This window comes from Siniperca chuatsi, linkage group LG7, assembly GCF_020085105.1.
Source record: "Siniperca chuatsi isolate FFG_IHB_CAS linkage group LG7, ASM2008510v1, whole genome shotgun sequence".
NCBI classification, from domain to species: Eukaryota; Metazoa; Chordata; class Actinopteri; order Centrarchiformes; family Sinipercidae; genus Siniperca; species Siniperca chuatsi.
Window position 1 is genome coordinate 17,264,868 of NC_058048.1, and position 24,435 is coordinate 17,289,302.

General features: G+C 40.0%; 2 protein-coding genes across 4 annotated transcripts; both read right to left on the reverse strand.

The window, feature by feature from the left end:
• Positions 1-2,226: 2,226 nt before the first annotated feature.
• Positions 2,227-8,305, reverse strand: tlcd5a (TLC domain containing 5a). 3 transcript variants are annotated; one of them, XM_044202126.1, is made up of 3 exons: positions 7,620-8,305; positions 5,720-5,923; positions 2,227-4,994 (listed from the first exon to the last, which is right to left on the reverse strand). In XM_044202126.1, the coding sequence occupies exons 2-3, from the start codon at positions 5,913-5,915 to the stop codon at positions 4,462-4,464; spliced, it is 729 nt and encodes a 242-aa protein (XP_044058061.1). In that variant the 5' UTR covers positions 5,916-5,923; positions 7,620-8,305; the 3' UTR covers positions 2,227-4,461. The 3 variants fall into 3 exon arrangements, with proteins under 3 accessions (XP_044058061.1, XP_044058063.1, XP_044058062.1); XM_044202128.1 differs by lacking the exon at positions 7,620-8,305 and adding an exon at positions 6,095-7,606; XM_044202127.1 differs by lacking the exon at positions 7,620-8,305 and adding an exon at positions 6,074-7,605.
• Positions 8,306-8,446: 141 nt separating this feature from the next.
• On the reverse strand, positions 8,447-23,393 carry oafa (OAF homolog a (Drosophila)). Its single transcript, XM_044202125.1, has 4 exons — positions 22,634-23,393; positions 11,501-11,635; positions 11,209-11,389; positions 8,447-10,422 (listed from the first exon to the last, which is right to left on the reverse strand). Exons 1-4 carry the CDS (start codon positions 22,862-22,864, stop codon positions 10,148-10,150), a joined length of 822 nt encoding a protein of 273 aa, XP_044058060.1. The 5' UTR covers positions 22,865-23,393; the 3' UTR covers positions 8,447-10,147.
• Positions 23,394-24,435: the final 1,042 nt, after the last annotated feature.

Sequence of the window (24,435 nt, forward strand, 5' to 3'; positions counted from 1 at the left end):
TAAGCACTTTTTAAAAGAAAAAACAGTAAACTGCTTCTCAAATGTGAATATTTGCGTGTTGTGTTTGTCTTCAATGACAGTTAACTGTAAATCTTTGGGGTTTGAACTGTTGGTCAGACAGACATCACCTTAGATCCTGGTGATGAACTTGTGATGGACATTTTTCACTATTTGTTGACATTTTTTTTAGACCAAAACGATTAAATGAGAAAGTAATAGCCAGATTTACTGATGATGAAACTAATAGTTTCTAAATATACTTATGTTAGACTATTAGTTAAATAGTTGATCAACTAATTGATTATTCGACTATTAAACATAGACAGCATCTCTCTGAGTGAGAGATAGAGCGAGAGAAAGAGATGTTATGTTTAGTAGTTGATCGACAGAAAATGAATTAGCAACAATTTAGACAATCGATTAATCGTTTCAGTCAGTTGTCAAAGCAAAAAGGCAAAACATTCTTTGGTTCCAGTTTCTCAAACATGAGGATTTTCTGTTTTCTCTTTGTCATATCGTATTAAATATATTTGGGTTTTAGACTGTTGGCTAAGCAATTTGTGACAGGCTATTTACTATTTTCTGGTGTTTTATAGACTAAACAGTTGTATCAATTGTATAATCTAATAATAATTGATTCACTGATAATGAAAATAATCAAGCTACAGCCCTATTTGTATAGATATATATTGGTGGGTTGTTTGCTTTTCCATGGCAGGGAAACTAGTTTTAAGAATTTTCCAGTAAGGAGGCACTTTCCTTTAGGTGGTTGATTAACTTGATGATTATGTGTGTTGCTGTATGATTGTTTCATGGTTTTCATGGCTCACTGCCTGTCTGTGGTTGGTCTTGGACTGGGAGAACAGTCATTATGTTCATTATTTACAGCTTACAGTCCACTCCTTTGTTCATCATCCACAATAAGACACTCCTTTTCTGATGAAACTTCCTTAACTCATCCATAGAGAAACCTTGAAAAACATAAAGGAACAGAGAGAAAACGCACTCGAGTGGCTGTATATGTGTGTGTGACAGAGTATAAGAGACAGATAATTAAATGCAAAAGATACTTCAGTCACTCTGGACACTTTCATTCATGTCTTTGCTTTTATTTTGTTTGAAATTCATCTGCAAACTACTGCAGAGTCATTGCAGACAAGATTTCAAGAGCAAGATCCATATTCACTACAATCAATATTCATTGATGCCATTAGTAGTCCATGGAGTATATGTTTTTCAATTACCGTACATGTGTGTTTTTGTATTTTAATCAAACTGAGAAAAGAAAATGCACTTAAGATCACAACATCACCAATGTTATAATGTAGATATGGTTAGTGGTGGGTGTTCAAAATGCCATTTTTTACACCACCACAAAGAATCTGTCCAAATCCTATGTAGCTTTAAATAGCCAGTGCTTGTGTACATGAGTGAAATATGTGCAATTAGTCTTCTCTACCTTCTCTCGATCTATTTTGTTTGTGTGTTTATTTGGATCCTGTCACATATTTAGCATACCAAATGTATGATGTAGTACACTGTATATGATTATCTTTACTGTGTTGTGCAGTGCTGTCCTATTTCATTATTTACGTCTCTGGCAGCTGACAATATACTGTATGATACTACAATATATGCAATATACTGGGTAAGACGGTGTAGTCCCTCATTCGTCCAGGAGTGTTCTACCCAGTATATTCGTAGAAAAGGTTTCAGTCGTAGTCATCTGGACACTGTTTTCAGAATCAAGACGTTTGGCTCCCATCCGGAAGTCATTCTCAATTGTGAATGACTTCCGGATGGGAGCCGAAACGTCTTGATTCTGAAAACAGTGTCCAGATGACTACGACTGAAACCTTTTCTACGAATATACTGGGTATCATATACAATATTATACACCATATTAAACTTTGCTCCAATGCATGAAAACATATTTACAACATTCTACGATATTTACAACTGTTGAATTAAAAAAGGGCAACAACAAGTACAACTGGCCACTTTTGCTTAACTAAAAGTATAATGTGTCATACCAAATGACTGTCCTCATGTTTCCTCACTGATCATTCATATATAGTTGATAGGACACCATCATGTGGACAACTTAGGTAACTTCAGTCTCAGTCCAATAATACGTATGAGTATCTGTGGCACTTGATGATGCAAATGCAGCTTGTCCTATAGTTTCATTGATATTTTGTTGTTTAAAATGCATTCAAAAGAACAAACAATCTATCATATCTTTATTTCACTTCACAAAGGGATTACAAAGGCAAATCATGAAACCCCAAACTGAAAATAGTTCTTCATTGCTTCTACACTTACAGTATGTTGGAGGGTTTACAGTACAGCACAAGACAAAAACCAAACAAAAAATTAGGAAAGTACATTCAAATAACTAAGGCACACACCTGTTAGATTTTTACTTTCTTGGATATAATGGTGATGCTCACATGATTCTGAACAGTGGCAGCCAGGTAAACAGACCTTGTATGAGAGCAGCACATCATAGTTCAATCAAATATACAGTAAATGGGAAAACAAAGAGATGAAAGGTGTTTTAGCACATTACTGCAGAAATACATTTGCACTAAAATAACAAACAAGATATCGTCATAATTATAAGAACACCGATATGTAGTTTGAGCACAAATCCAATCCAATCCAAATTTAAAAACAACAACAGTTGACCAAAGTGCTATACAATTTAAAATAGCAAAAACCAAAGATGAAAGCTGGTAGTTTGCTAACTTTCTTGGCATGGAACAAATCCAGTCATGGAGTGGGCTAAATCACAATATTTTCTACACATAGCAAGTCACCTGCCTTCATCCCATGATGCACTCGTGTGTTCTGTCTGGACAATATGGTTGAAATCAATATCACAATATAAAGATTAATATTTTTCTGACAATTAATATCACATTATGGCAAATGTAGGCATAATCCCACAATAAATACACATGAAAATAAAACAATGAAATAACTATTTTTGTATGTTAGTATGTTTTGAATTATTAAATTGGACAACAGAACTCTGTAAAACGATTTGATTATATCATCTCGATATGATTTTGCTGAAAGTTGATAAATGATAACTATTGCCCAGCCCTACTTGTGTGTGTGTGTGTCACTGACTTGCGTAAAGACTACATGTAGAGATCTAACATTTTAGGGGCTAGAAACAAAAGATGTTCCTGCACAGGTTTTCATCCTGTCCCAAGTCAGAGGCTACCTGCTTGGTCCTGACAGTAGCATGTGGTTGTCTCAAAGATTAAGAAAAACAGAGTGTAGAGCGTGTACAGCTTAAAAACATTTACAGGTGCTGGATCAAAACATTTAACTGAAGGAGAAGTCAGACAAAAGATCAGCACACTGTACAGATAGCTCACAATACATATAATTTAATCGACAAGATCTCTCTGAGATTGAAACATTACTCTATTAAATTAATTGGGAGCTATGAGTACAGAGGATGGATCTTTTGTCTACAAGATTAAAGTCATGCAGGTCTATGTTCACACAGTTGGTACAGTGAAATCAGACACAAGACAAAGACACAACTTAAAATGCTATATAAAGTACAACTTCTGACACCATATTTATAGTTTACATAAATATCCAAATATCATCACCTGTGTAAAACCACGTGATTGAGAGGTTCCTATCCATGTATCCCTTTACACGAGTGAAGTAAAATTAGGGCTGCAACTAACTATTTTTTCATTAATCTGTCGATTTTTTTTCCTCGATTTTGTTAGTTATTTGATCTATAAAATGTCATAAAATGTTAAAAAATGTCGATCAGTGTTTCCCAAAGCCCAAGATGACATAAAATGTCTTGTTTTGTCCACAGCAGGCAAAATCTTCAAAATTAAACAAAGTAATCACACACATTTCTCTGGAATTCACCCCAACTTTCTGCTATGACTTCATCTCCCTGAGTATACCTTTCACATCTGCTCAAAGTTTCCCATATGCCAAGAAAACCCAGGATTACAAGGAAACCAACCCTAACTTTCTACCTAAAAATGTTTCACAAGGACCACAGGCATTCCATGTAAACGGTTTCTTTCCTAACATTGAGCTTTCCTTCGGAGCAACACCACCAAATATGACTAGGCCACAGGTCACTGCAACTGAAAGCAACATCTGTTCATGTGTTTATAGAAAGTGCTTTGGTTTTCAGTGACATAAATTACATCTGTGTTGTTTGTTAACTGCACATTTTACACAATAATCTGACATGTGTTCATCTGCAATAACTGCAAAAAAAAGTTTTTTCAAAATGCACAGGTGTTGGACCTCACACAGAGATGTCACAGGATATTTCTCAACATAGAAAACTATGACTATCTCTTTATTAATCGCGGTTTAACATAAAAAAAGTGGATTTTCTTTGTACTTTCCCAAAGTGAAAAACAGACAATGTAAATAATTTTCCTTTAGAGAAGCACAAGATCAGTCCGTCTTCCCTTCATGGCCATTAGCTGCCACTGTCTCTTGTTGATCTCTCTGCTGTTTGTGCCAGCTCTTGCTCTTCCGAATGGCAAATCGAACAATGTCCACCATAAACACCCAGGACAGAGCGTACATAGCCACTCCCCCACACTTGATAAAGAATCTGGGTCTTGGGGAGATCAGCTCACAGTACAGCATTGTGCCTCCCACAAAGATTCGCATCACCACAAACAGCAGCACAAACAGGACGTCCACAACGTTCCCCAGCAGCGTCCCGTAATGTCCCGTCTGTTTGAGGAACCAGCGTGCCTGCAGGAGGGGGTTGGTGATTTCACTGCCAAAAAGTACCGCGCAGCCCTCGATGCCAGACTCCCCCAACCACAGGGTCAACAGGATTCCCAGGATGCTCATGGTGTGGTGGGCCAGCATAACGGGTCCCTCTGTGCGGAAGTACATACACCAGGCCATATCAAAAATAAAGTAGCCCAGGCTCAGCACCATGGCACTTATCTGCAGAGGAGTGTTCTTAGTACCTGGAATCCACAAACAGAAACAGAGGGGTCTTAGTTAGCATATTTTTAAATACAAGCAAAAACAATAATGCAACCACAGAGATGAAGCAAGTTATTACTGTGCCAGCAGCATATCATTGTTAATATCAACATGTAGAAACAAACTTCTGATTAAGAACTTTGGGCAATATAGATATGGGTAGGAAAGATAGGAAAGGGCAAATTATTTGGTCACTGCTGAAGGGTTTACTCTCACTTTGAAAATTGTTTGTTAGATTGGTAGTTAGAATCAAACTGTGCACACTGATAGCTGTTTCAAGTAACACTCAGCATTTTCAAGAACATACTAAGAAATCAGTCAAACAAGACTAAATTTATCTGCGACTACGTTAATGACTGATTTGTCGTTGAAGTCATTTTTCAAGCTAAAATGCCAAATATCACCTTGTTCCAGCATTGCAATTGTGAGTTAACTGAATATCTTTGGGTTTTGACTATGTTACCTTGAGCAACTAATCAATTAATCAAGAAAATAATTGTCAGATGTCAGCAATTTTTCCAGATTTACACAACATTGTTACTAAAGTAGGATTTACAACATAATGATGTGAAAGACTATAACTTCAGTTTGTTTAACTTCTACTTTATATATTTGTATTATTGTGACAGCTCTTATTGTTTTGTGATTATATCTGAAGTTACACGTAATAATTTGAATTTGAATCCACAGAGGGTAAGCGTCCTACCTGGATGAGTGAAAGGCCAGGGTCCATCCACATAGCCTATGTATGCTGTGATGCAGACTGCCAGGATGCCGTGTACCAGGGTGACAAGGCGACAGTTCCACTCGTAGCTCCTGGACCCGTTAAGAGTACACAAGATAAAGTAGAGAGAGACCCAACAGGACAGGCACAGGAACGCACAAACCACAAGCAGTGCCATCTTCTCTTCTACAGACAAAACAAGCAAGAAAAACAGCTGAAACCAACTTAGTTTCTTTTAAAAACTTGCCTGTCAGCAGTCATCCAGCCAACTTTGAATCACATTACACAGAAAGAGAAGATGCATAGAGGCACATCTTGCTCTGTAATATCCCTTACAGTAGAAAGAGACAGCATTACCGTCCAAAGACTTGGACTGTGCAATCCTTTGTAAGTGACTAACAATTAGCCTTTGCTTGAACTATAATAGCACTATAGTTGGCCGGCCGAGGGTCTGGTGGGGTGAGGGGGACGTCTCTTCTGCTGTGACGTTTGTACTTGGAGGTGAGACCATACAGATGGACAGGCCCACACTCACTGGACTGGAACAAGATGTATACTTGAGTCTCAAAGACTTTAAGCAAGTTTCAAAACTAGATGAAAGGTTACTGGGTGCTGGGCCTTAGACAGCGCTCATGAGAGAGAAAGGTTCTTTCAGCGGTTATTAAATGACATGTGATCTTTGAAAACACTATAAATCAATCCAAAATGTATTGTTGTTGTCTTGGGTGAGATGTGCAGCAAAATCAACAGTTGTATGGATACATCGATGTCAGGATGGCATCGGGAGGTGAAGCTGTGCATTTATATGTAGTGGGACAACACAACTTGGGTAACTTTCCAAAACTGTTTTCTTTACATAGCAGTATGCAAAATAGGGTGGCAGCTACAAATAATTTTCTCAATTAGGCCTAAGCATTAAAAATGGAAGAAAAAAATGTAATGTAATGTAAATGTTTAGAATTTTTTGCTTGAAAATGACCTGTTGATCTATTGATCGATTTATTGTTTCACCTGTGATGTAAAACAGCTACAATGGATGGGTGAGATACTAGTACTGTTTTAAATGAGAGACGTTTGGTGTTTTATTCTGTCATGAACAACCTACACGTAGCACACTTGTCCAAACACTCACAAAAAAAAAGAAGAAAACCAAAAAAAAGAAAGACACAGCTCCAATCCAACATGGGATTTGTACTGCAAAGACAAAACATATAAAATGAAATAAAACAAACTATGCAAACTATAAATAGCATATAACACAAACAAGGTGTGCATAACATTGAAGCGAACCCTAGGTAACTGGACAACTCAGTTTGGGTACATTTCCAATATTGTTTTCTTTATGTAGCAGCATGCAAAATAGATACAAGAGATATATTGTAGATTTTATGTCATTCATTACAAATCTGTAAATCTGTTTTGTAACCTCTGTGTTCTTTGTGGTGCTGCGATCCTGGTTAATAAAGGTATATATACACAACTGAGATACAAGACTGTTTAATGCTTTTTGAATGAGAAAAGTGGAAGTAGTTTTTAGGTTTTTAAGATGCACAAAACGATAGGTGTACATTTACAACGCTTTAATTACGTTCCCATGGAAACCGGTAAGAGGAAATACCGGAAAAGCAGTTGGCAACTAGCTGGATTCATGTTAGCGTTAATGTTTATTCCCTTGCTAAACTAAGCTAGCTAGTTCCTAAACTGAAAGGGCAAGAGGACCACAGTTCATACCTCATTTAAGAGGATGCCCTCACACCGGCTAACTACCCAGTTAGCTGTATCAGATGGCAAACTAACCGGTAGCAAGCTAACGTTAAAGGGCTAACAAAGCGTTCTCCTATGGGATTGAAACGCCTTCACAAACGCAGTAAAACATCGTTACCTTGATGGTGCTCATGTGGTTGTCTCTTCGTTTACATGCTGGGTGTTTTGAGTCCTGTGAAGATATGTTTCTGAAGGAGACTGTCAAAGGTTTGTTTGCAGACACAGTGGCCGCTATTTGTTGTCTTTTACGTGAGCTCCGCCGGTGGCAACAACAGCCTCCCTCAGCATCCCTTAATTTCCCTTCCACCTTATTAGTCGCTGTACATGCAAATATAGAAACTAGTAGAACTGTGCCCTGGTTTTATTATCCCATACTATACCGTAGTTTAGAGATTGTGGCAGATTTATTAAATATTTAATAGAAAAAGCATGTTTCCATCCTTTTAGATGTCTTCCCAAAGCGATGGGAGATTGCCTCATCTTTTTTGAACAGTGGCGGCACCTTGTGGTCAGTAGCAGGAGTTACACACAAGTTCTCCACCAACAGGGGGACAAAATGGAAGAACTAAATAGTAATAATACTACGAATAATCTAACATGTCTAATAGGGGGCTGCGCAGTAATTTTATGGTTGCAGAGAATATCTTACTTGGATGACCTGGGTTGAAACCCTGCCGAAGTGTCCACAAGCAAGGCTTTCCATCCCACCCCTTGCTCCAGCTTTACCTGTGTCTGACCTAGAATTGAATATTAGGGGGCATCCTGGTAGCCAAGGGGTTTAAGATGCTGATTATGTAGTCAACATTCCCAGCCTGGGACATTTTGTTAAATGTTACCCCTTCTCTTTCTCTTCCATTATCTCCCACCAGCTCTCTACTGTATACTGTCTAATAAAGGCCCAAAATTTCCCCAAAATACTTTTTTTTTTTTACTTACAAATGTATATGCAGTGCAAAGAAAGACTTTATTGAAACAATTCATGTAAAACACAACTCTTAAATGGTTCATTACCTAATTGCTTCATTTTCTCCTTATGGCAACTTTTTACAACATATTCAAAACTCTTTCATAGAAAAAATATGTTTACAAATGTAATCTACAATTACATAGCAAAGATATCAGTGGAAATGTTAAGGCACTTGATCACCAGAAAAGGCCACAAATAGAAATGTTTCACTCATTTGGTTCTTTAGTTAGCCGGACATACCAACACACAAAACACAAAATGAACATTTGATATGGCAGTAAAGACTGAAATGAAGATGGAGGTAAGACAAACCAAAATTATACTTCAACCTATTGCCCTAAAGAACAGACAAAATTAAATTTGGTCCCACAAGTTCAAGAAGTGCTCCTTGAATTACGCATGTAAATTGTACTGTAAGGGGTATAAGATGCATACATTATAAGCATTTAACTGCTGACATGAACACACAAAACCAGAAACCAAAAACCAGAATTCTGGCATTGGGCTACAACAGAAAACATGAGAAGCTGAAACACTGTTTAACCAGAAGATGGCATTATAGAGAATTAAAAAGGCTATACTGCAGTTTTAGTGAACCCTAACATGGAAAAACACCATATTGAGGAGCCTGTTTCTAGAAACTTAAACGTTACACCCTTCTTTTGACAGTATTTTGCTTTCACTTTGGTTTATATGATACTTTTAAACAAACAGTGTGAATGTGATTGGTGAGCATGAGGCGTCCCCCATGGGAAATGATGGGGCAAAGCAGAACTAAACTTGTCCTATTAAATAAGATAATGTTTATCCACACTCTCTGTACAAACCATGAAAACTTGGCAACAAAGTAGCATGAGGTATGGATGAGCCTAGAAACAACATCCAAAATCCAAGAGGTTAAAATGTTCTGTAATGTGTCTGAAAACTTCTTGTTACTGAGGACCTGTGGTTTAGACGTGTGATTTTGAGCTTGTTTAATGCAAAAAGGAAAGAAAACTGATGGTTAGTTTTAACAGAAAGATACAAAAATAGTCCTCCATAATTTCACTTTGCAACCAAAATAAATAAAGCCAGCATTTGAGCATTTTATTTTTCAGCCAGCTTACATCGTTATAAACAGGCATTTAGCTGGCTCTGTTTTTCACAGAGCTTTAAAAAGAAAAAAAATCCTTCACCAGTATGGAAGATAATGTTTGTATGACTCCTCTGATCAGAGTGGGACTCTGTAGTTCCTCTACTGGTGTTTAATTGACCCGAAATGCTCTGTCAAACTTTGTGTAGTTTGCTGTAGCTTGTTTGAGAGGTTATTGTTGTTGGCATCTGTCATCTGCTCCAATAATCCCCCCCCCCCAAAAAGGCACAAAAGTGACAGCAAGTCACATTATAGCCGACAACGATATGTCATTTTCCCAGTAAAGGCTTAAAGTTAGTGGGTCCTCTTAGAACGACATGATGCATCTCTCCTTCCTTAAAAGGTTTTGGTCTCATTTGGAACCTGAATTCATTTCTTGAACATCTGGATCTCACCACTCCCCACCTGAGACAGCTTCACTTAACATCATATAAACTGAGGACCAGTGTTACTGTGTTTAATCTGAATAGCATGGGTGGAGATGCACTGGCCTGGCTGGAAAAAAAACAAAACTATTTCTCTTTTCTTAACCATCCAGAACAAAATGCTAGGTCTCCTCATCCCATAGACAGAGCTGTTTTTGAGGAACATAGTATGTGAAATGGTAGCCCTTGCTGCAGCTCTTTATGCCACACTTGTAGTTAGAGCTTTTTCCAGTGGTGTCCCGGCTGCGGCAGTACTTCAGCAGACATGGGTACCACTCCAGACGCAGGCTGTATGTGCAGAGACAGGGCTGCCACAAGTCTTTAGTAGAGTGACAGGCCTGAAAGCTGGGCGCCTCTGTTATTTGGGGCAAGACCTCGAATATGGAGCCATCCACTCCTATAACACAGACGGGGGAGGGGCATTATTATCAGAGCTTGTGCTGTTAAAAACAAAAGCAAGCTATCAGAAAGTTGTGTGAATCATTGTCTTTCTGATTTCACTCAATTAAATACTGTATTGAATTGGAGAGGGTGAACAAAAGGAGGGGAGATGATGCAGTAAAAGGGGAACTTTGTCATGCAAAGGAGATGCTACTGTAATTCCCTCCGCTGATAATGGTGCAGAGTGCTTGGTGAACCATGACCATCAACATTGTTTCCTCTATAACAGTGCTGTCAGTGGCCAATAGTGCTGTCATACGGATTCTCCTCAGCCTGGATAATTTGGACTTCATTACTATAAAGATACTGGATCCCACTGCAAAAAAGGCCTTTAAAAACAAATAGTTAATGGAAATAATATGTTCTCAATCTTAGGTAAGTGTGAGGATTGTACAATAATGTCACGTTATTTTTCAAGATAAAAGTGAAATATTTATCCGGAATGTAAAGGGACAAAGAGGAGGGTAAACATAGATAGCATGAACAGTAATAGCATGAACAAAAGGCCTGAGATAATACTTGGAGTAATATCACTAAAACGAAGTGGAAAGAAGTGTTTAGGTGATAGAAATAAGGAAGATAGAGAGTGTTGGGGAGATAAAGAGTGTCAGTACAGAGATATAGTGTACAGAGACAATTAGGAGGGATGGGAGAAAAGAGAAGGAGATAGGAGAACAGACAGACATTTTGCTCAAACCACCAACAAAACTCAATGATAAACAAAGATAAGATGATCACTGACCTTTGTCCAGCCAGTGTTTGACATCGGCCTCCCTGGTGTAGATGGCCTCCCGGGCCTCGCTGCACATGTTGTGGATGTGGGAGCTGAGTTGCCAGGCCTGACTTAGATTGACCGCCGCGCTCATCATCAGCTGCTCCAGTCCTCTCCGCTCCTCTGCCAAGCGAATGGCCTGAGGATTTTTCTGAGCAGACAACACAAATGATCAATGTCCAAACCCTCAGATGCTCTGAGCAATATGCTGCTGAAAATGTTATGTGATGCAATGTAATACAGCATATAAATGCTGACATACCTGTCTGAGACGGGCCATGGACTCGCTGGGGATGATCTCATTGCGGCCGAGGTGAGAGATGAAACACAGCGCCTGGTACTGGTTCTGCCCTCTTTCCAGCTCGCCCAGGATCAGCGCTCGGAATATCTTCACATCCTGCAAGACACAAGGGGTGAGAGATGACTGGCTGAATGTATAAACAGACGATTCCCAGAAGACACTGAAGTGGTGCACAAGGCGATGTTATAATAAGTTACTGTTTATATGTGTAGGCTCATACAGATTAGAACAAATATTCTTTCCATTTCGGTACTTAATGTAGCACTTTTCCAGACACAAAGTAATTCAATATGTGGAGTTCAAAGATTCAAACAACTGTCTGCTAAAAGTAAAGAGGGGTTTATGTTCACTACATCCATAAAGGCTCATCTGACACTTTGTTGATACTTTTTATTGTCTGTAGGCCTGTGCAGTGTTTCTGCAGTCATGCTCTGGTTATTTGTACCGTCAAATTAAAGCTTTGGGCCTGTTTCTTGACAAACTTATCAGCGTTCCTCACATGCAGTAAACGTCAGAAGCATTTTACCACGCCGTTTTATGTGGAACTGTAGAAGTAGGAAAATGGTGATAGTGGAGAATTTGCAAAAAAAACCAAAAAAAAAAACCAAAAAACTTGTTGCTATTGGCAAGTGCGTGAGAGATCTGGCGCCAAACCCAAGGCCATAAAGTGTTCTGTGAGAGGGCATGCAAAGCATGATGGGAAGCTCTAGCAGTGGGGAAAGCAGAGCAGCAGACCCGTCTTCCTATTCATCAGACACTTACACCCCCCCCACCCCGGCTTCAGCTTGAAGACAGACACACACAGTCCCAAACACTCCTCCTCCGCTTTTCACACACCCGTCTGAAGCAAACAGGCTGCAGAGGAGTAGCAGTTTCAAGGCTTTCACTCCCTGAGCAGGAGGAACTCTGGGCCAGATAAACTGCCCAGAGATAACCCCATTGATTTCTCTTTAAGCTCTTTGGTCCCACTTCCTGTATGCAAAAGTCTACACATTGGCAAGAAAGCAATACAACTTCTTAGAAGTGTTTATGCTCTGTAGTTCTTTATAGACTACTTTGCATGATCACTGGTTCCTTATTTAAAAACCATTTTGTCTGTGAAAAGAGTTTCTGGCAGGCGTACAATACAAGCATGGGTATTACACAAGACAATCATGCGATACTATTTGACCTTTGGAAAGCAAATTACTGCGCAAATATTGATTCACAGGCTTTATGTGATATCAACCTCAGGTTTATCACTCACATGTCTCTGTGAGCTGCTCAGTGTTGTATGAAAACATGGACTCAAAGGACTGTAGAAACACAGAAAATTGAAATTAAATACCTCAGATGTTCCAATACTGTGATAACAACCCAGTACTATTATTTATTTATTTTTTAACAAAAAGAACAAAGTCTGAATGATTAAAGAGAATGTCAAGACTAGAGGAGGCATGAATATATCACATTGAAAAGAGTGAGATGTAAGGAAGAGGGAGTACAATGCCGACAGAGAGACGGGCAAGAGTGCCATTTCCCCTCAAGTGTAGGGAGACGCAGAGGCCACGACTTCAAGACCTCCCATATTGCAGACACATGGCGCTACGCTGGGACACTGTGTGTACGTGTGTAGGCAGAGAGAGAGAGAGAGAGAGAGAGAGAGAGAGAGAGAGAGAGAGAGAGAGAGAGAGAGAGAGAGAGAGAGAGAGAGAGAGAGAGAGAGAGAGAGAGAGAGAGAGAGAGAGAGAGAGAGAGAGAGAAGGGCGAAGGCATTCATGTCAGCCACATAGATTTGCCCCAGGGCTCTCTGGGTAATTACAGAGAAGCAGGGTAGCTCCACCAACACTTCTTTGGAACTTACTCAATGGTAAAGTGTAGACGCTGAGATCTCCTCCTCCTCTTGTGTCATGTGTGCAGATTAATGATTGTCTACTTCTACTGCCCTGCATTTGGATTTAGGCCAAAAAGAAAAGGGGAGAGCAAGAGTGCTTACTGTGGCAACAACCTCTTCTGATGTAACTTTGTGTCAAGTTGACATCATCTGTACACAATAGAAAATCTTAATGGAAATAGTTTGACATTATGGGAAATGCACTTATTTGCTGAGAGTTAGATGAGAAAATCGATACCACTCTCATGTCTCTATGCTAAATATGAAGCTACAGCCAGCAGTCGATTAGCTTAGCTTAGCATTATGACTGAAAATAGGGGGAACCAGATGGCCTGGCTCTGTCCGAAGGTAACAAAATCCACCTACCAGCTCCTCTAAAGCTCACTAAGATGTTATATCTCGTTCGTTCAATATTTAATAAAAACAAAGTGTAGAAATGGCAATTGGCAGTTTTACAGGGAGTATGTGCCTTACTCTTTCTTGACCAGGCGCAGTATCTTCCTGGGGTCCTGTCAAGTCACTGCTCTCAAACTCTCAAACTGTTTATTTAATCATACCGGTAGCACTGAAAGAAAGACACTATAAAAGTATTTTTGTCTGTAGCCAGTGGGTCTCCAGCCAACTGTTAAAAGAAATTAAGTTTAATTGTGGCCTTTAAATGGCAATAACAAACCAGTGATATCTTAGCGGTTTGGGTGCTGCTGAGATAATAATCATCCTCTAAAAGCAAAAAGACCAATAACAATGACATCATCTCCACATCTCCATCCAGACAGAAGCTGTTGGATTCAGCTGTTTGTTTGGACAAGACTAGACTCCCTTCTGCCCGCCTGAAACCAGCACTGGCACATGCACGCGCACACACTGAGTCGTTTGTGCAGACACATTCAAATTTTGATAAAAGAAAACGCAGCAAAATAATGAAATGTGCAGTGGTATGATTAAAGGAGGTTTTACACCTGTTGTTCTGACGACAGGCAGCAACACCGGGAGAGAGTGAGTGCTGAACTGACTGATCAAACAACAGCTACCTCTTTTAAAATCTGCCAAGTGGGTTGGTGGCAGGTTTTTTTAAGTTAGGGAATTATGCAAACTGCTGATGGGGGAAGATACTGGTACAGAATGACTTTGACAGAAGATCAGACAAATGTGATAGAGGCAGGTGTCAAGCTCCTGTGAAATAACAATAGGGGGTAACATACTGTTTCCTGTTGTGGCAGAACCTGCTTCATCTGGGCTATGGGTATAGAAAACGATTCAGTCAATTGCTGCTCAAACATCCCAGATTACCAAACAGCAGACAAAATTAATGCTGGTGATACATCTGAATAGGAAAACACTTTCAACTATTGGACATCATAGTCAAGTGGGCCTGCTAGAGCTTGAAAATGAAGAGTAAGGCCACTTTATTTTACAACTACTCCTTAAAGAAGTGAAACCTATATCAGGAAAATGAGTCACCCCCCAAAAGTGCATTTCCACAGACCTACATAAAATTAAAGGTTTGCAGACCAACATTTAGAGAAAATCACCAGGTACGGACATTAAAAATTAAAAGAATGACATTTCCCCGTTTTGAAAAAGACGGGTAATAACATAATCAAAGGACAGTTTAGCCTTCAGTTTTTCCTGACCAGAGCAGTGTAAATGTCAGCACTGCTATAAATAATCCACACAAGTACAGATTCCTAAGCATTGCTCCCTGACACCCGGGACTTAGTCCATTTGCAGACAAAGTACCACTGGCCAACAGCCAAACACAAGTCTGTATTCATGCAACCTGGCTAGTGGGTCATACTAAGACCTGTTAAACAGCAGAGAGGTGGGGGGCCGTTTCATCTGTGGTTACCTTTGGTGGGCCAGGTTACTTAGGAGGTGCACAAAAGCCTATTCAGACACTCAAAGGGTGCCATTTACAGTGAACAGTGAACATTCTCCATCACTGTAGTTGTAGCCCAGCTAGCCAAATACATTCTCTTCACAGAGTTTATACCTGCTTTACTGGCTGTGAAAATGAGAGCTGTGTGAAGCCCTATACTGAAAGAAAAATAAGGTTATTTTCTGTGAGGGTTCTGTAGCTGAAAGCAGTTTAAATGTCCTAGTGAAATGACTACTGCAAGACCATACTAACTGTGCCAATTCACACTTGCATGCATGGATGGACATTCAAACACACACAAATGCATGCTCACACACAGAAATACACACCAACACAAACAGTGTGTCAATAGCTATCCCCTGTGCTGGAGGTTCTTCCTGTTTTCCAATCCCCTCTAAGACCTGTCCGTTGATAAAACTGATGGCTGGCTGGGGAGGACTGGTGGTCAGCAACGCTCTGATGAGTCATTTGGGATCACTGTGGTTCTGTGTGGGTATTTGAGTTGGTTTGAAGTTATTTTTTTAATAAAGCTGTTAGAGCAGGAACTAAAATGTTTCTGAAAAACTAAGAATAACTAACCAACACCTGTTTTACTTTTAAAAGGCCCTTTCCTACTCAAGGGCTACTGCAATCTAATATCCTATGTATGTACACTATGTTCTAATATAAAAGCTCGCAGTTTCAGCATCATACAGGCTTCCAGTTAATCCCTTTGGCCTATATTTGTAGAAACATAAGTAATGAAATGCTGTATTTACTTTTAGGAAGACTCCCCACCCCCAACCTACCTAAATGGCTCCGAGTCCCCCTTTGAAAGCAACATATGGATTTACCATGTTTGGTGATGGGAAGGATATTTGCCTTGGTGCATGAGGGGAGCCCAGTCAAAAAGCACAGGTGTAGGCAGGGATTAAAGATCATGTTGGGAGACAGAGGGAGAAAGGGTGAGACAGACGCACACAGACAAAAGGAGCAGGAGAAAAGCTGCTGCGCTAAGAAATGCTTGAGTTGAAGCTAATTACATAGGCTCCGAAGACAGGAATGTGGAGTCACATTTGGGGCTGGTCACACCTGGCTGTCCAAAGAGCAAACCAATTAGTAAACAGTGGCTGTGAATGGACAATAAAAACACTGGAGGCCATGGAAAGAAAGGTGTTCCCTTTGGCTGTGCTCCTGACAACAATGGAAGGTAACTCATTTTCCCAACTGCTTAAGTGTTACACATGATCTCAGAAATACAGCCACAAAAACACCACCAACAGCCTCTAATTTAATCTTTAAAAGTTTTCAAACCTGTGCAAAATATGTGCAGGCCACAATGAGGGAACTATTCATTCACACAGAATCTGGATACAATTATCCAGACACCCAAACTGTTTATGGAGACTTTGCATTCAGGAAATGAGTAGGAGACAAACTGTGGGCACTAACAGGGAAGGAAATGAGGCAGATAGATAAGGCATAAACAATAGAGATGGCTACAGTCCCATTCAGCCTCTAACTGTTGTCCCACAGCTTTCATATCCTGTTGCAGGGGATGCACAAACAGATATTTAATGGCAAGGTATTTAAAAACAATTGTAACTAATATATATATATATATATATATATATATATATATATATATATATATATATATATATAGTAATGCTTTAAAAAAGGCAGATATTTGAATAATGTATTTTTTTAAAGCCTTATATTTAAATATCCGTAAAACAACCTGAATTTAAAAAACACCAAAATTCAATTCTTACATTTAAATTGTCATTAAAAAAAGGTTTGAATGTAAGAAGTGTGTGCGACCTGTCATTCTACAGTATTCTTTAAAAACAGTTTATTTTCATCCCTTTCTTTTCTAGATTTTCCATGCTCTTTTTCAGAACTTTGACAATAGAAACTGTGTTTTATGACTGGAAAAGTGACACAAGAGAAGTTTATTTGACAAGAAAAGGGGTGATGTAATGCCTTCCCAGGTGTGGACCCTTATAACTTCAGCACTAGAACTGACTGAACTGTCACAAGGGTTGCATTGTGAAGTCAAACACGCCATGAATTTGACAAAAGGACATTTCAGGACACTGTGTGCAGAACAGAACAGAAGCTTTGGCAGCGTAAACCCTTTGTTAGCTTTTTTTGTTGCAAACTGCAATCGTAAAACCTCTGAGGTAGAAATGATCACAACTATGCACGGTGCAAGCCACAACTACTGTCTCCTTGTCCAATAAAGGCTGTTATCACAGCACCATGCAGTCCACTGTCCGTGATCATTGGAAAAAAATCTAAAAACGAGGATGATAGCAGTCTCTCTCTGCTATGTCCTCTCTATTCTGTTGGAATGGGAAGCTTTTTCTTTATCAGCGGCAGTACAGACGAACATCTGGCCTGCTGGTGGGAGGAGGATAAAGGATAAAGACATCAACAAGGACCAAGGGGCCACGAGAGGCCAAAGGGGGCCCATGTGGGGCCCTGAAGGGCCACAACAAGGCCACAGAGGAAGCTATTTTCCTGGGATTCAGAGTCAGCAGGGAACAAAGGGTGGCTCGGAGAAAGACTTAAGTGTATGGGTTCATCTTTGAAAAGGTCCACTGCATGCACACATTGTAACGAAAGGTGCCGGGAGTAGACACAGAAACAATGTATAAAAAATGACCTACATTTGAAATAATCTCAGATATAAAATGAAATCTGTGCATTTGCTGTTACCCTGCAGAGTAACCTCACAGGACCTTAATGTAGGCTACTCAAATTCCAAGTAACAAGTCAAGAAGTTTGAGATGACTTTCAAGACATGTAAGAACGGTGCAGTTCCACTGAATTACACATCTTGTTTTACTATGCAGAACTTATCTGTGGAGGTTATCTCTCCCACATGGGAGCCATAACATGAAAAGGGAAACTGAGCCGGAATAGAGATCTTCTAAGGTACTGCTCAACGTAGACAAAAGCTTCAATATCTGAATATTTATTGGGGTTAAGGAATTAAAACTGAAGTCTTTTCCCGATTGTGTTTCATTTTCACTCAATTTATCACATGGATGATGATGATGAGTGTCGGTGACTCACAGAAGTCTCGCTGTGACCTTTCACAATAGTAGAAAGGAGAACTCATGTGCCCCTATAATGACACACAACAAACAGTTTCCGGGAACAGGTGACACTTACCTGTTAAAAAGAAAGACTTTACAAGTTTGTGCAAGTGACAAAGTGGAATGGTGTTTCAGGGTTGAGTGAGAGGCAAGGTGTGGCGGCCAAAAGAAAAGAAAAACAAAAAAGCAAGGCATAAAATGTGGTGACTGCACTGCACTGACTTCAACTGATGAAAAGTACTAAACAACTAGTAGTTGTTTCATTTGGCAAACACCAGCATTTCCCACAAACAAAAAAATAGGAACAAAATGGATGGCCAGCAAGCCTCCCACGTAGGAGAGAGTTTGCCTAATAACTAATAAAGGCCACAGTCCAAACCCATTTGAACACTTTTAATGGATAATACAGTATGTGAAGGCTGTGAGAGAACTAGGAATGGGCATCTGCTAAAATGGATCACAGCTATTGTACTGTATATCTCAAATGGAAGGGCACACATAAACAACTTGCCTCCCCCACCCCCAACATTCTGTTTTTGACATAGCACACAAGGGTGTGTGAAGACTCTCCAATTCATTCTTACAGCAAGCGTACTGTTGGGTGTTTCCATAAAGCCTCTGTGCTTTGAAGACAATCAGAATATACTGTACACTAGAGTGAACTGACTTGAGGGCAAAACTGCTCCTGGCTGAAACACAATCCGGTTTATAAGGCTGAAATGAAATGAGAATCTATAAAACGGCTGACAAAACTCATTCTCACCACAGTGCCATTGTTTACAAAATCCAGACCCATTTAACATGATAGTGTGAGATAGTGTCAAGTGGCCTCCAGCATCTGTTGCTCCCTTGACCCATCAGCACAACAGGAGGTCACTCATGCCATGTCTACAATGCTGTGGATACATTTAAAACTTTCCAGCACATTCACATTATGGTTGGCAATAATTAAGTGTTTTGAAAACTTCTTAACTTCAGTTCTAAAACTACTGGTTTAAGTGGTTTATGCATCCCCAAAAGATCATGTTTAAGCCACTATTTTGGCATTTCTGTGCAGAGAGAAGACTGTTAGAACATGATCTAAAAACACTAGTGTGGTTGGAAAGCTTTCCAAACTTAAACAGCCTTTTCAAATTATTCTGCATTAGTGTGGCCATATGTTTATTTGTATATTTTTCTTCAAATCAATCACAACAGATTAAAAAAAAAAGGTTAAAACTGTCCTCTCAGATGTTTTCTTATAGAGCCATGGTGCATGTAACTATAGATGTACAAAGCTGCGCACCATTGCATCCTAGAAATTAAACCTTCTTCAAGTGTTAACTTAGCTGAGAGGCCTGTGAAATCACTCACATTCCTGCATTGATCAAACCCACTGGTTGGACATGAAAGCAAAACACAGAGTACAAACTGATTAACTTCTCTGACAAAGTTTCTACATCTGGAAAGACCCAAAACAGCCTCTCAAATATGTGAGACATTTCGCTTGGATTAAACTCCAAGACATGGTTTATGTTCAGCTCAAGATCTTAGACTGTGTTGGACCATACATTTTTGCAGTGGTTGCTGAAGGAAAAATAAAAGCAGCGCTGTATTGAATCTGCAACTAAAAAATGATTTAAGAGGAATTGTCAATTCGAGGCTACAATAACACGTCAGGTTTGACTAGTGTTGCAAAATGATGCATTGACATTGAGCATGTCATCAGGATATTACTGTACATCATTTAGAGTAGATTCAACTATAAATACTTCACCATGATACCAGATAAGAATGAAATAGTGAGATTACTAACATAAAGTCAAGCTGAGAAACGTTTTGAGCAAGTTATTCTGTAATTACAAATGTAATTACAGAATCAACAGTGGATGATCAACTCCTTTCCATGATGCCTGTCTTTCTTAAGAATGATCACATCGCAGTTCTTCACTAGTTTGAACTTACTGTTATCTACATGTTGAGATTTACTCAACATGACACAGAGGTGTCATGAGCAAGCTAAACCACATCATCTTTTCCATATGTCTACGCCTCCTGAAATCACAGTTCGGCTGATTCTCACAGTGATTCATTGCCTGGATAAGGTTGACTAAACTTCCTTCTCCCATCCAGCAGACCACTCTGCCAGTGTCTAATGGCTATAACATTTACCATCTCATCTTTGCCACGTATTCACAAAGCAGAAAAGAGCAAGACGGCTGCTGTCTGATGATTATTCATAGAGTTTTTCTTTTTGAAATGATTCTAGTCTTAGCAAAGATCTGATAACATTGACCTCAATCACGGATGAATCATACATATATAACTGGATAGCAAACAATCTCAGATGCTTGTTTGACCAGTTACATTCACTCAATAATGAGTCACAGGAATGATCCTTTCAAAGAGTACTTCCACCTGTACAGTACCTATCCACCTTTGGCTGTGTTGTTCATTATAAATCTCCAGTGTTTAACAACCCTGTTAAAACACTCTTCTTCCCACATGCGTTTATCTGGACTGTATATTCATGGCAGCTGGAAGTGACAGCTCATCCAACTTTCCATAAATCTTGGAGATACTGCACAAGAGCTGAATGAAAACCACATGCAGGAGAAATGCGAAGAGAGCAGGAAGAAGTCAACAAGAGACAGAGAGGGGGACAAAAGGAGAAAGAGAGTGTGTGTGGGGGGGGGGCAAGGAGACCGACCTACAACTGGAGCAGATAAATCAGGCAGCGGAAAAGTAAAGTGATCTAAGAGGTTCTATTGGCTTTATTCAAATAAACAAAACCATATGTGCATGTGTGTGCACGCATGTGCGCATGCATGAAGGGCCGCAGCAATGCGGGGCGGCACAACCAAGCAAAGGCTCCCCACTCACAGATCAGTGTATGTCTCTTTATATTGGTTTGTCACCAATGATTGGGGGTGACGGACTCTTCTCTTTCAACTTTAAATTAGCTGTTTTGGTTAGTGAACCAGACGTGCAGATCAAAAAGGTCAGACATGCCCACTTAATCCTGGTAAATCTCCCCCTTCACATCTCGCCAGCCTGTCAGCTTCTGTGTGACAGCAACCATCACAGACACATGCCTTTGCTCTGTGCGCCTCTGGGAGTCCCCCCCCACCCTTAAGCGCAGCAGTTGTAGTTTTCCTTCCAGGAGGACTGACATTTATGTGTCTCTGAGTAGTCATTGTTGAAAGTGAAACAGTGTCACATAAGTTCCAAAAATCATGGATGTAGTGCTGTTCAGGGAGGGACACTTGATCTCCTCGTCTACTTTTAGAAGAATTCTAAATATGGCGGCTGATGATCAGCTCTGGGCTGGACCCATGAGCAGCAGGGGCTTTGAGGCCATTGGGATCTGTGGACATCCACATCTAAGGAGCAGCAGCTGTCTTGACCTCTGTGAAACTCAAGATGGAAAAAGATGAATGAAACTGCATTTCTACATTAGTGTATGTGTGAGTTACAGTGTCTGCTCCAGGGGGTTGAGGCTTCTGGGATGTTTTCTTTTAAGCTTCTGATTTGTGAGACTGCATCCTAGCCTAGAGGCAACCATTCAGCTTCACCCATGAGGCCATTGTGGTTACTTGATTTCAGCCTTGATTCAATCTAGATTTGGGGCTTATCTCATGAGATAAGCCAAAAATGAAAATGTTGTAAAATGTATCAAGGAAAAAGGATATGTACTCCTGTCTATCACACCTTGTTTTGGGCTATAGACCTCACTCCTATAGGGACATGACTTGGATTTGTTAGAGCAGGAGTTTCTGGTCATGTGAAACATACACACACCCTTGTTTAGTCAAATGTTGTCCTGGGAGCTTCAATTAGGTGAAATTGTTGTATGATTTAAATTAAATCAGTGGTTCCCAAAGTGAAGGCTGGGGCCCACAAACAGTCCCTGAGAGTTGCAAGGAAGTCCCACAGCAAAACAAGGAATAGGGTAATACTGGAGTTTGTCTAATTTTAAGGATGACCAAGAATGACTTTTAACATTGAATTTACTGTGTTCTCAGTTAAATGATTTAATACGCTATTTAAGACCCAACTTGTTTGATTTACCTCTCAAGGAGCACTGAAGGCCCCAGCCAAGAAGTGGGCTCAGTTGCAACAAGTTCTGGTCCAGGCTAAATTTACAGTTATTTGATAGTTTCTAACAGAACATCTTCCAAATCTAATATCATGAGGGTGTCAGAATGAGTGGGGAGAAACGTCCCCTCCAGACACAACAGCGTTTAGTTTAAAAGATAAACAGGACCACCTCTCACCTGTTTGAAGTCCGCCACAAAAGTGATAAGCGCCCCATCCCCCTGCTTGAATTCGAGCGATATCGTGTCTCTCTCACTGTCCGCCTCCAACACCTCCTCGGTCACCAGTCCGTCAGAGAGCCGGACCCGGACTCGCAGCTCTGAGCCGAGTCCCACAGCGACGACCAGCACCAGGGCGCATAGACGGGTCAGTATCCGAACTGAAGCCGCAGAGACGCAACTCGCAAACATCCCCAAAGACGCAAAACTGAACCCGACAGAGGAAAAAACCGAGGCGAAATCCAAAGATCTGCGTTCATATCCCCTAACTGTTTTCTTGGATTTTTCGTAGAGTCTTTTCCTTCATATTGTGGGGTTGTAGTTTATAGGTCACAGTCCCATATGATCCCCTGTGTGCCAGCACTTTCCAGAATTACAAGCACGGTCATGGAAATCAGACGACAATCCCCTTACTAAAATCTCTGCTTCTCACTTCTGGGAGCCTAGTTCACTTCCATTGAAAGTCTCTCGCTCCGGCGCTGTTGATAAGATCATGCGCATTTCAGTTTCTCCCGCACTACAGCCAATAGTCCGATGTTTGCACGTTGTATCTCATTCTACTTTGTGTAGACAGTCCCGTCTTCTTTCTCTCTCTCTCTCTCTCTCTCTCTCTCTCTCTCGCTCTCTGCAATTCATGCAGTCTCGTCACTTCCTATCAGTCGGTATCCCACTGCTCGCCTGGCCTCCAAACTTTCTGTGTGTTAGTGAGTGAGTGAGTGAGTGAGTGCAGTGTTGGTAGTAAACTCTTAAAGCCATACCACCCTCTGAAAACTCTGCCCATCCCCCTAAAGGCCTCATGTGATCCTCCTGCACTCAGGCAAGTAGGCTGAACTACTAATACCCCCCAACAATTATAACAAAGGTGTTGTTAGGATTTGTAAATCATAGCTTTGTGGATGTTGCTCTTGCCATGTAGGGATAAAGAAAAGGCTGGGCAAACTAACCTGCAGCTGCAAAAAGCAAACAATAACTAGTAGCTAAAAAGCAAAACATAACTTTGGAAAACAATTAGCCTATTACATTTTTTTATCTTTTACATTTTCTTAAATTTCTAACCATTTTGATATCAAGATACATATGATAAATGCAATCCATTTATGTCATACATTTGTTGGATTATGTCATTTTATGATTAGAGAAATTCTTCTAATGCATCCTTTTGGCATATCAAACATCATTGTGGCTTATTTGTATCACTGATGTGTGAAACTGAGACTATTACTGTAAAAATCAGCACTACAGTCTACCGCCTCCAGCCTAATGAGGAAAACAAAGATGTTCTATTAATCTGCTCTCCTATAGGCTAAAACCAGTTCTACATTAGAACAAAAGTTGTATAAAAATAAAGATAAGGTACAATTTTCCTTTGTGAACTCACTTTTTTCACTTGTTTTTAGTTGTTTATCTAATGTATCCATCTAATCTCTCTGATAGCCTTTTTATTTATGAACTCGGTTGCGATAATAAATCTATCAGGTAATTATTACCTTTGAGGACAACTTATGGTTGATTCACAGGTTCCATCTGAAGGAAAAAATACAGTAACTCCTTTATTCTCCTGATGTTTGCTATTTAATTTTATGATGTCCTCAGGGGAAAGCTTGACAAGCCTGAGGTGAGGGCTGCCAAACAGAGAAGAGCTGCATATCTGAAGTAAGATCTCAGTTAATGGTAGATTACCACTGTGTGTGTGTGTGTGTTACAAAAGGGATGGTGACATCCCTGCACTATACCACCTGAGCAGTTGTGTTATCTCTAGCAGC